Source organism: Mesocricetus auratus, unplaced genomic scaffold (assembly GCF_017639785.1).
Source record: "Mesocricetus auratus isolate SY011 unplaced genomic scaffold, BCM_Maur_2.0 Super-Scaffold_100010, whole genome shotgun sequence".
In the NCBI taxonomy this organism is placed as follows: domain Eukaryota; kingdom Metazoa; phylum Chordata; class Mammalia; order Rodentia; family Cricetidae; genus Mesocricetus; species Mesocricetus auratus.
This window is the reverse complement of record NW_024429194.1, coordinates 36,981,087-36,993,519: the sequence shown is the minus strand read 5'-3', so window position 1 is coordinate 36,993,519 and position 12,433 is coordinate 36,981,087. Positions and strand designations below refer to the sequence as shown.

Sequence of the window (12,433 nt, the reverse complement as noted above, 5' to 3'; positions counted from 1 at the left end):
ACAGGACAGTCAGTAGAGAGAAAGCAGCTCTTGACCGTGACCTGTGTGTGATGCTGGCAATTCTTTGTTTTTTTGTGAATCAAGGTAAGTGCTTCCTGTAGTAGAGAAGATGGGGCTGTGTGTTCATGCTAGGATGTACAAACTCAGCTTTATACCTGGCCTGGAAAGAAATACAAATCAAACGGACAGACTGACAGATACATCAGTATGAACCCCAGACCAGAAATTAACCAGAGAGCACACTCCTTTTGAACAGAACAGCACTACTGAATGTTCACCAACAGCTCCTATCTCAATATGTACACCTTGTGCTGCAGGAAGCTCTATCCCCTAAGACAGTGGGTCTCTGCCTGTGGGTCCTCATCTCTTTGGGAATCATATATCAGATATGCTGCATATCAGATACCTACATTACAATTTATAATGGTAACAAAACTACAGTTATGAAATAGCAAGGAAACAATTTTACGGTTGGAGTCCCCACAACATGAGGAACTGTGTTAAAGGGTCTTAGAGTTCATAGTTTGGACTCTCTGGTTTACATTTCATTCTACCATGGACAAGTTGAACCTGGAGGGTTTAATAGATCTGCTTTCTTCTTAGTTTGGGACTTTAGTTTATAAAAAGCTATCATTAATAATATCCTTCTTTGACATGTAGTTGAAAAATAACATACATGGTTGTGGTTTTTCCAGCTCCATTTGGCCCTAGCAGTGAAGTAATGTGCCCTTCGTAAAAGTTCAGATTGAGGTTTTGAACAGCCGTCTTTGAGCCATACATCTTTGTGACCCCATGAAGGGCAACTCCAATTTGGAGATCTTTAGGTTCAGGTTCAATGTTGGAGGGGAATGCACAGTCAGGACCTGGAAAGAAACCAAGAGAAGAGTTGGAAGTTCATCAGTAATTAATGGACCTGGGTTAGACTTTCCTTTAAAAATTGGAGATTATATAAATATAATCTTTAAGTTTAAAAAGGTCAGAACAACTGATTTATTGTATTCTCTGGCTTCCTTCTGACCTGCCTGCAGAATGAGCAAGAGTACAAAGCCACATCCCATAGGGCTTTGTGTTTTAGCCTTCTCTCTGGGAAAAAGCAGTTCTTGAATAGAGTATTGTAATTTTACGACTTTCCTGTTTTAAACAGATCTTAAATATTCAATAGATAACCCAGAAGGCTTGTTTTCTGATTGGGAAAGATGGCCTCATTTTATGAAATAAATGTTTTCAAGTTGTGGTTTTACAGTAATAAAGTTTTATCAGATCTGTGGCTTACCAAATCCAGCTAATTTTCCTATCCATTCCTTCTTTAGGCATCACTACCCCACCACATACACAGGGCATCTTTTCATAGAGACAGTAGCACTCACCCCATGTCAGTGAGGTGTGAACTTTGCACTGTTTTTCTCACATCAGCTGTGGGTTATGCTACATTACCCATTTTTGTTCCTTGGTTACTCTTATGACTGGTAGCAGATGGCTAGAATAAGGGATGCAGGCTGTGGGCAAGGAACAAAATTTTTCTCTGTGTGAGTCTAACTGGACCACAAAGGGATCTACAGTCTTGGTTTAATTAGCAGCATATGCTAACCAACTGAGCTAATGAGCCCAGGAGAAGGCACAATTCAATCCCTGTAAGAGTGTAAACACAGATGAGTAGTCATACTCATGCATGACTAAAAGGATGATAATTTTATCGTTTAGAAAAATGTAGTTAAATCCACTACTCATGTAATTTTTATGTCATTTCTCTTATAATGATACATGCTATTGACTTACTTGTCTTATTGGCAGAAGGGTTGGTGTTCTGCATCATGATATTGGTAAACATAAGGCCATTGCTTTTCTCACGCTTCACCTCTGCGCATCCAAATCGCTCTTTCCAATAAGAAGGAAGTACTGGAAAATACCACGGAGCTGCCATGCCATATGTCCCTGTAATGAGGATGCATGAAGAAGAATGAAATGAAATGAAACACTATAAATGGTTCAGGAAATTGCTTCATTTTGTAGGATACTACACAAACTAAAAGAGTGATTTCAGTTCACAAAACAAAGCCAAAAAGATCATCTCTTTTTAAAGACATGTCAGTAAGTACAGTTGTTTTACAAATTTAGTCATCTTAAGTGTGCAGTTGGATGATTTTTGTTCATGTACAAAGCAAGCATCACCACAGTCTGATGTTAAGACTACTTCTGTAACTCCACCGAATTCTCATAGGATTCCTTTGTATACTCCATGATCCTACTCCAAGTCCCAGCACTGAAATGCTTTCTGTCTCAAGACAGTCATCTCTTATAACCATTTTGTGCAAATAAAAGCATGTAATTTTACTCACTCATCCACCAAAAAATGCAAACATATCAATAACACTTAGTGAAAAAACACTTAAGTCTGTTAGAAAGGATAAATGCTTGAGAACCAAAGTGGGAATTCAATCTCTGTTTTAGAATATAGTTCATTCTTCATAAAACTAAGAAACCCAGGTCTTACAGTGCACCATGCTTCTATTTGGAAAGAGACTGGGTTGACTTGATACTATCGCATGGTTTTGAATTTACTCTGTCTTTGAAAGAACTACCACAAAAGGAACACTGCATCGTATTTAATCTGAAGATTTGGGCGAATTTAGGGTTTTAGTATACTGCTTTGGAGATTGCATATGGCAAGCCAACTATTGGTATTAGCTGACTTACAGTGAAGACAGCCACAAGAAGCGTGTATCTATGGAATGCAGGTTCCTACCTGGGAAGACATTCCTGACGTACCAAGCAATAAAGAAGTAAATGAAAGAGTCTGCTAGAATTAGACAGCACAGCCATCCAAATGAGGTGGTATCATCTTGAACAGGGGACTTGTACATGTTTTCCCATTGAAGACCTAGAAATTGAACACAGTTATTTATTCCTCTTTGGCACACATCACAGTTATAGATAAAATCCTGTTTTAAAGACATTGAACCTACCAACACCTTGTTCTTCATACCGTGCAATATATTGGCTTGCATAGCTGAATGCTGTTGGGGACAGCAGGCTCTGAGAAGAAAATGAACAGTGGTGATAGTGCCAGTCGACTTCACCTAGACGGTCTTAAAACGCTTAAAGTGTTAGTCATATAGGAGAAATTTATGCTCACTCTCTAAGTCTATTTTAAAATACTGAAGTCCCTTGCCAAAAACACTGCAATGAGAGAGAGAGAGAGAGAGAGGGAGACAGAGACAGAGACAGAGACAGAGAGAGAGATGAAAGAAAGACTAGAGAGAGCGGAGAAACAGAGAAAGATGAAATAAACTTGGAGACTGCTTTTTAAGAATCCAAAATATATGTTTAAGCTTATTAAATGTTGCTCACAAATTTATAAGGCAGGAAATTGCAGAGTAATAGAGTAGGAAGACAAATCAAATGAAATCAGGGCCAGAAAATGTTTCTAAATTTATTTCAGGTGATAGAATTATGAATGAGAATACACTAAAATATTATTGGTTGAATATTGATAATCACTACAAATTATAATTTTAAGTTTTGTTTAAGCTTAGAGCAGTCAGTATCGAATTAAAGTTACTCATCAAATCTATGTCTATGAACAGTAAAGCTTTAATATTACGGGAAGGACTCTGCTCTCTGAATCTTAAATTCAGTCATCTTATTCTTCAATTTAGTGCTTCTGAATTAAGAAAAGCCAAAGGAAAGAATTCAAATTTGAGTACATGCTGTCAATGTGCCCATCACTATTCCTTCAGGCTATGTGTTACTCATGAAAACCATGAGTAATTTTCATATATGAGAATGGTTCTAACACAGAAGGTCATGCAATGTTTAAGGATTTGAACCAGAGAAGTCAGAATTCTTGGTGATCTCTAAAATATGGCAGGTAATATTTTAACTGATCAAGAACTATAACTTAGCAGCATCATTAATGGTTCTAGAAGCTGTGGGAAAAATGTTTCCTCTCAGAGAAGACAGCAGTTACAAAGAACTATCATTAGAAGAATTAAGTTTATTTTGCTGTCACTTAATTTTTAATTATATATGTGAACTTTCAACATGAGACTCTTTCAATGAACTAAGGGGGAGAGGCATTTATATCACACTATGGCACACTCCAACAGTTGACTTACCATGAATACTTTTATAACATAGCTCAACTCATCCTCAACTGTAACAAGAACAATAAATGGAAAAAAGGCAATGACGTAGATGAGGCTTCCAATCAGAGCTGCAATGTTGGTATTGTTGAAGAAAACACTGATGAGATAGCTCATGGCAATCACTGAGAAACTGTAGTCCGAAAAGTACAGGAACAAAATGAAACCATTTGTTTTGGGAAGAATATTGCCAAACTTGAGTATAACGATGAGAATTGCAATAGTAACCAGTAAAAATCCAACACTTTCTATAAGCCAGGCGAAAAAATGGCTGCAGGAGTTCACACCCATCATCTTCATGTACTAGAAGAAAAAGGGAGAGTTAGGTGTTTCTTTGGTTGATGAATCCCTAAGTGACAATTCCTTCTGCATCGTGACAAAATGTCCAAGAGCTTCCTCATATGAAAGTATACGTTTGAACATTCTATGTGAATTCTCTTTGATTGCTAAGCTCTCTTTTTGCCAGCTCCTCTTGGAATTTAAGTTTCCAAAGTGGCACTCCAACACAGACAATGCTTCTGTTGTAGAAGACCTTTCTTGTGAATAAAAATGTACATTCCTAGGACCAGTGTGATAACTCACTGGGTAGAGGCACTTGCTTGTAGACCTGATGACCTGGATTCGATACCAGATCTTAGAAGGTGACAAGGAGAACAGACTCCTGAAAGTTGCGTTCTGACTTCAAATACATACGCAATGGTAAACTTGCTTGGTCTCTCTGTCTCTGTCTCTCTCCATCTCTATCTCTGTTTCTCTCTCTCTCTCTCTCTCTCTCTCTCTCTTATACACACACACACACACACACACACACACACACATCCAGAAAATAAATAATTGAGTATGGAGCACCTGCTTAACTGCCAGAGGTCCTGAGTTCAGTCCCTAGCAATACGCACACACCTGCACACTCACACACATACACACACTCACACACATACACACACTCACATGTATATACATACATGCACACTCACACATACATACTCACATACTTATACACACACTCACTTGTACATACATACTCACATGCATACATGCACACATACATACACATTCAGACACATGCATATACACACACATACATACACACACTACACACATACATGTATGTACTCACACATATACATATATACTCCCACATGCACATATACACACAAATTCACACACACTCACACTCACAGACCTCACACACACACCACATATACAAACAGACACACATGCTCACACACACATACACACACACACCTATATGCACATTACAGTACTCATTTTGACACTATCTAGCTGACTTCTCTAGATTAAAGTGTTCTAGAATCAGGGACCATATTTATGGTGTCTCCTCTATGATTTTTACAGCATGAACTTGACATTTGCTCAGGTATAAATATTTCACTCTGGGAAAAAGCTGTACATTGTTTAAATTCAATCCCAATGTAGATATTGAAATAATAAAAGTTCATTTATTTTTAATAAGCCTTAATGAACACTATAACTATTGCTCCTGTTTCATGAGAGAAACAGAATAGATGTGGATTCTTATTATTCAAAACACCGCAGTTCTGAGGATGACCTTCTGCCTTTTGTGGTGACCTCCTCATCACTAACATCAATGGATAGTCTATGTCAGCCTGCCTACAAAGATGCATTCATACACCCACAGCATCTTAGATGCTATAGACCTGTTTCTCAGATAACATTCTTTTCTGACTCAGTGATATCTCCAGGGCCAAGACATTTCATCACAATATCAGGTCTGTTTGTGCAAGAATGCAAATGTGTTTAATGTCCACAACCTTCCTTCAACTCCAATTGCCTTAAATTTGGTACAAATGGAAGACTTAGGAAACCTGGATATTTCAGTTTCCAGTCTTAATAAATGATTAAGAATAAACTTATGCAGCTAATGTCCCATTTTTAATATAATGAAAGAAATGTTCCACTAGCAGCTTTATAGTCCAGTATTTTTGAAGAATAAATAATTTTTGTCTCTCTCTCTTAATCCTGTCTAGAAAAACAACAACAGCAACAATAATATTGCACTGGGCATTTTATTCCACAAGCCAAATGTAATACATTTTGTTTTCTGCATTTTAAAAAAGTTTATCACATTTGATAACTCTGCTTGCTCTTGTTACCATGGAGACAGTTACCTGCCTGCCAACAATCTAAGCTGTGGGCCTTATGCTAATAACCACTGAGAAAAAAACCGGTGACTTTTCCTCTTAACTTTGTCCTCTTCTGCACCTTTTTCTAGTGCTCTTCCTTGGCCCCATGCCTTCTGCAATGAAGACTTCACCTATGTTTCCATAGGAATAGGAGGAGGGGTCAAAGGGAAGAAACTGCACTGAGCAATGATTCACCGGGTAAAGTTTCCCCTAGTTGCAAGGCTTGTCTTTATTGAGAACAAAATTATATTTTGATTTTTTAAGAAGAAAAATTCAACGATTTTACTCTAGAAATTCCTCCCATATTCCCCATCCAGCTAAAGAAAATTATTGTGTCATTTTTTATGACTGCACTTCAGAAATATTCATCAATCCCAGGGTGATTCTGACATACAAGCTCTTTTTATCATCCCTGGATGTTATTTGCATTTTAAAATTTAATTACTTATGGATACTTGAGCATAACCAACTGGTATGCACACATCACTAAACTATTTAATCTTTTGTGACCTATAAAAAGCAACACTCCCTCCAATTGCAATGCTTGCGAGTAAGAAACAATGTCAATATATTTTCTAAGGTGACGATAACATATCTAGGCTACATCTAGACCACAAAATAATGTGTACATCATGTGTTTAAACATGCTTTTCTCCCCTGGTGACCAGCAGTCCCAACTTAAAGTCTTGATGCATCTAGAATATTCTCCACTCATAGACTTATTAAACAACAGTTTGGCAAGCCTCACACCTAACAGTGAAGGTGCTCATCACAGTAATTAGAAGACTTTTAAACTCAAGATGTAATTCTTACTGTTAAGAGCTGATAAAACATTGAGACTGGTCATTTCACTTTTCACTGATACAGCTTTGCTGGGCTGTTCTTGGAAGTTCAGTGCAGAGCTTTAGGATTTTGTGTCACGAGGACAGCTGTATCCATAATGAGAAAGGGCTCTGAGAGACAAGTCATGTATAAATCATTGCAAGTTGCTGCCAAGTTTGTGGTGACAAAGAAGACCAAAGCTGTGGTTGGAAGATGCACCACAGAGAATGACTGGTTGTGCTTTCTTGGTGCTATTGGTTCCTTCTCAAAGTGGCAGACGTCAGGTGCCAGCTTTGTAGTCAAAGAGTCACTTGTCCCAAGTCTCCCTAACCTGACAGTGCAATTCATCAATATCTGATAACTGGAAAAGCCTTGGTACACAGTGGTCAAAGCTGGCCCAGTTCACAGCCGTCACTAAGAAAGAGATTTCAGAGGAATTTGTAGGAACATCCCTAAGAGGCTTCTGTTTAGAGGTGAACCCTGACTCATGAAGAGAAACCACGAATATTCATATATTTCCTTGTCAGCAATGTCATCCAATTCAACAGTAGGCCAAGCACTAAGTCATCAGGGATAATGGCATCTTTAATTTCATTTTTAAAAGTTAATTTTCTTAACAAAAGATTATATTAATGCTTAAAAAGTTTTGTAAGTTAAAAAGGATGTTGTGTTGTTATTAGGAGTGTTTCAAATCCCTGCTAGTAAGGAATGATATGTGTTATAAAAGCAAATAGAAGGTATTTAAATATGAAGCCCTAGGGTACTGAAGATTCTTGTGTTCTTCTTGGTAATAACTCATAAATATCTTTGGTTGCATGTCTGAACTTACAGAAAAACTCCAAAATTCTGTCTCTAGCTGAATATAAACTCCCAACAATGGAGTCTTAGATCAACTAGACACAACTAGCTCATAAAACACAAAAAAATTTTGAAAATAAGATTTATTCTTTTATAAAATATCAGCATTTTAGAGCTGTAATATTATAATTGTTAAAAACACAGACTGTAGAACAAAACATGTGAAGGAAGTTTTTAAAGTATTTTAAGGCTTAATTTCAAAAATAGACTTATGGGTTATTAATATGTGTGCTACTTCCAAAGGTAAAGTTTTTGGAGGCATATTACGACAGGGTCAAATTTTAATGACTTCATCAAGATACAGCCAAATATATTTTCTTGACCCAATTTTAAAAATGTTATAAAAAAGCAAATTTTTTAACCCTTTGTGTTTTAATTTGAATGAAAAAGAAGTAGGATATGTAACTTTTTCACATGTTAGCTGAATGTAAAATGACAGCATTAAAAAGTAATTTCAAGTTTCTGGTAACCAAAGAGATTGACTGTCATCATTCTCAAAATGTCTTCAAAGTCTGCACTACTGAAGGAAAGCAGCTATGGTTTAGCAAAGGTTTGGGTGGAGGTCAAGACACCCCTGATGATAGTGATTAACTAGATTCATAGTCTTCACCTTCACTCTCACTTCCAGGCACACACAGCCATCTCATCTCTGAGAAGGAGGTGGCTGTGAACTGAGGGCAGTAGAGAGACAAGCTGGAGTCATTGGGGACATTCCATTCATTCCACGTCCTCCACAAATTCATTTCACAGCTATGCTGTTTCCCTTTGAGTTTAGGATGCCATTGTTTTTAAGATGTGACATTAATTTGCATGCCATCAAAGAAAGAAAAATTATTACTGAGTAAGTCATGGTACTGTGTCAATTGCATCCTAATTTCAGAGGCTTCTAAAAAAACGAGCCAATATCTTAGAGAAAGATAATATAGGTAATCGAACACCTTCTCTGTTATGAGACATCTCCATACTGTAATATTGTGCTAAATGATGTCTAGAGCAAAAAAAAAAAAGATGCTGAGTTTAGGTATGAGGCTGAAGCAAACATGACTAGCAGAAACAGAAGACTCAAAGCCTCGTGTTCTATTCCAATTCAGTGATTTTTTCCACTGTGTGACTTTGACCCTGTGGTCATGTGGTTAAAACTTGAAGGTGGATGTCTACTAAGTGAAGGTGTAGAGCTAGCACACAGAAATGGTTCACTGTTAAAGGTATGCCTTTCATCTCTTCTACTGAAAAAGGACCACATTATGCTCTGGTATTTTGGGTTACATACATGGATGCATTCAAACAGCACTATGTTCTAAGACAAAACAAAGTGATGAGTGTGCAACATGCATATGTATGCACTTAAGCACATGAGTATATAGACACCCATGCATAAGTATGCTTGTTGTTTCTATCATGAGTAACATATTTGAGGCAGGGATCTGTTTTGAAGTATAAAACAGCTCAGTGTCTACCACAGCTTTCTGCTTCAAATTCATCCTTTAATCTTTGAAGACCCACTTTTGAGGACCAGGAACCTGAGACATACAAGGTAGAAAGGACTGTGCAACCCAATTAGGGTTTGAGGTGTGAATTCAAACTTTTCAGACTGTCGTTAGGAACCATGGCATACAGTTGGGAAGTCAGCGGGGCTTAAATCATTTAGCAAATTGTAACTGGAAGATGATTGCGAGAGAAAAAGTATAATGGAAAGAGAATTTGTTCTTGAAAAACAAAACAAAATAAACCTCATGTCAGTATCCATGTCTGAGTCTATACGTACAAGGAGTTCACTTGGTTACCATGTCTGCCATCTTTGTTCCTAGATAGTATCAGTACATAAACTGATAAATCTTGTTAGAGCCTACATCTTATAGGTAATAACTCTGGAAAAATATTATTGTGAGGATCATGATTATATTAATATTTTATTCAATATTACTCTGGTTTTGTCTTCTCAGAAGTACTTTATTAGATGTCTTTCGTGTCACTTTTGAGAAAACAAAATAAAGACTACCTTTGTGATCTGTAAAATGTTTGTCTTTCTAATTTGAAAGATGTGGACTATTCTGGCTGAGGCTGAATAGGCGTGATGCAAGTCATAGTAATTCGCTGATCTATGATTAGGACCTATTCACAACAAGAAAAGATTAACAACGTACCTCATGGAGCCGAAGGTCCTTCTCATAAACAAGCTTTTTAACAAAGGCAGCTATAAATACAACCCAGGCGACCATGAGCACGATCGGAAGGGAATAGGAGACACTGGTGAGGAAGCTGTGAGAGGAAACAGAGGATTCAGTCATCAGAATGAATGCGGCCCTGCAGACTGCAGAGTGCAAGAAGTACACACCTGTGCATGTGGAAATTACACTCCCATTAGGGAGCTCAGAATAACTATTAATATGGTGCCACTGTTTATGACCAGGGAAGCTGACTTAACAGCGGGCTATCATTTTCCTTACTGTGGCAGTGCAAGAGTAAAAACACAGCTCTGGGTGGTTAGAGAAAACTGCCATATTGTTTAAATTGCATTTGAGTATGTCCTGGTTGGGAAAATCATTATACAGCTATAAGTACAAAACTCAATACTTTGCTTATCTGAATGGCAGATTCAAAAATCAGATGATGACTGGCATGCTTATCTAAAAGTGGCAGTGTCCAAAATGACTACGTTAACTTTTGAGGAGGTTTGTGAAGATTATTAAACTAAATTTCCCTAAATTAGATAATACGAAATCCAGAACATTTGATTTAAAATACAAAGAACTTGAATTCTTTGAAGGTATTTCAGAAATGCAGAAATGTCTTTTTTGGACAATATGTTGAAGTAGAGGGCCCTTCGAAAGCCCCACATTAATTCATGAGTGGCCAGTCATAATGCCTGAAAGATCTTATTAGGCGTTTCTCCAAGTTGACTGCATAGCACAAGCACCCTCCAACTTCATAAAAACAGAGTCCTGGTCTCAAACTGAAGCCTGCTCATTTATTATATATGGACAGACCAGGAATGTGCTTGTGAACATCTTCCCAGATGCTGGTGGTGGTGGTACCCAGGAGGCCACGGTTCTGATGCTCACAACCCTTCAATAGGCAAGGCTGTTCTTGGTGAGGTTCTGCGCTAATCTGTTTTGCATCTTGGGCTGACCAAAGCTTCCATTTAGAGAAAGGTCCCAAGACCATTCTTAGACACTTGAGGAAAATGCAAAATATCGATGGACCACGAGGTCACTAGCACTTGTTACCGATCACTTTAGTGTGCAGAAATGTATTGCTACTGAGAAGGATGCTTTTCAGGGGGAAAGGACATACATAATTTGTTTCCTGGGGCAGATGTTTATAATAGAACATTTGTTGGTGAATTTTATCTTGGACCTGGTCCATTCTTGTTACAATTTCTAGCTGTAGAATTAGGTTAAGGGCTCCTATTTGTTAATAACAACACACTTGTAAAGCTCCTTCCAAGAGTGTGATTTAGGTCTGGTCCAGTACTTAGAAAATGCAGGTACTGTTATCAGATAGCCCAGGGCAGGATCAGCCATATATCTTAGGTCAAGTGACTCAGGCTCTCTGGATTTCATTTTTATCTGAAAACTATGGATGATGACACTGCTTCCATTTAATTGACAAGGGACAATGGTAAAACAAATGAAATAACACATGGAAAAGGATTTCAGATGTAACAAAGAGTCTAAATTTACATATAAGACTTTATGATCTTATTGTCACAAAGAATGCAATGTGCTGGGGCTTCCATTCCTTAATGAAACATCCAGGCATGCTCTATTTTAGGTTCTAAACATAGGGCAAAGACTCAGTGAATATCTTCCCCACCATTTGATATGTCAAGGCATAAGGGACTTTCTCAAAGGGGGTTTCACCACTCGCAAGGCCTGTAGGTCCACTCACTTACTTATCTTTCATGAAGCAGGGATAGGGAACTGCTTGAACCTGGACAGCCACCTCCTGCGAGTTCCTTCCTGTTTGTAATTCAATGATTGCTCTTTCAATACTATCCTGCAAGTAAATGAAAGCCCGGCCATAGATCTGGTTGTGTGATGGAGAATTGTGTGGCCCCGGGGCCCAAATCTTGGTTCTTATGCTCCTTGTGGTCTGAGCAGTCTTCAGACTCATGCGGATAGTATATTTTACGATAGGAGGAAGAGAGACGTTTTCAGAATCGTAGCCTCTGTGTGAGCTTCTGTTAGATGGAAGCTTAAAAATGACACCTAAAAATAAAACAGCAACAACAGCACAAAAGTTATTTTATGGGCACCATCACTCACAGGTCAGAGGGCATACTTAGGGAGCAGCCAGCCAAATGAGTTAGTAAGAGGACAGTGGATCCAGGCTCTTATTTTAGAAGGTTGATTTCTAAGAGGTGTCAACCTCAAGGATTCAAAGCTGGAGTTAAGAATATAATCACAAAGTAAGTGAAAGATTAAACATATCACTGTAAGCCAC

At 37.9% G+C, this 12,433-nt stretch overlaps 1 protein-coding gene across 2 annotated transcripts in view; it reads right to left on the bottom strand.

Annotated features, from left to right (window-relative positions):
• Positions 1 to 12,433, bottom strand: part of Abca12 (ATP binding cassette subfamily A member 12) — a 167,155-nt gene that overhangs the window by 49,121 nt on the left and 105,601 nt on the right. For both annotated transcript variants that reach the window (XM_040753380.1, XM_040753379.1), the window contains 7 exons: positions 11,883 to 12,198; positions 10,132 to 10,246; positions 4,116 to 4,445; positions 2,964 to 3,033; positions 2,744 to 2,878; positions 1,777 to 1,932; positions 677 to 863 (listed from right to left, as the gene is read on the bottom strand). In XM_040753380.1, coding sequence (XP_040609314.1) covers positions 677 to 863; positions 1,777 to 1,932; positions 2,744 to 2,878; positions 2,964 to 3,033; positions 4,116 to 4,445; positions 10,132 to 10,246; positions 11,883 to 12,198 — 1,309 coding nt within the window. The remainder of the gene's footprint in view (positions 1 to 676; positions 864 to 1,776; positions 1,933 to 2,743; positions 2,879 to 2,963; positions 3,034 to 4,115; positions 4,446 to 10,131; positions 10,247 to 11,882; positions 12,199 to 12,433) is intronic.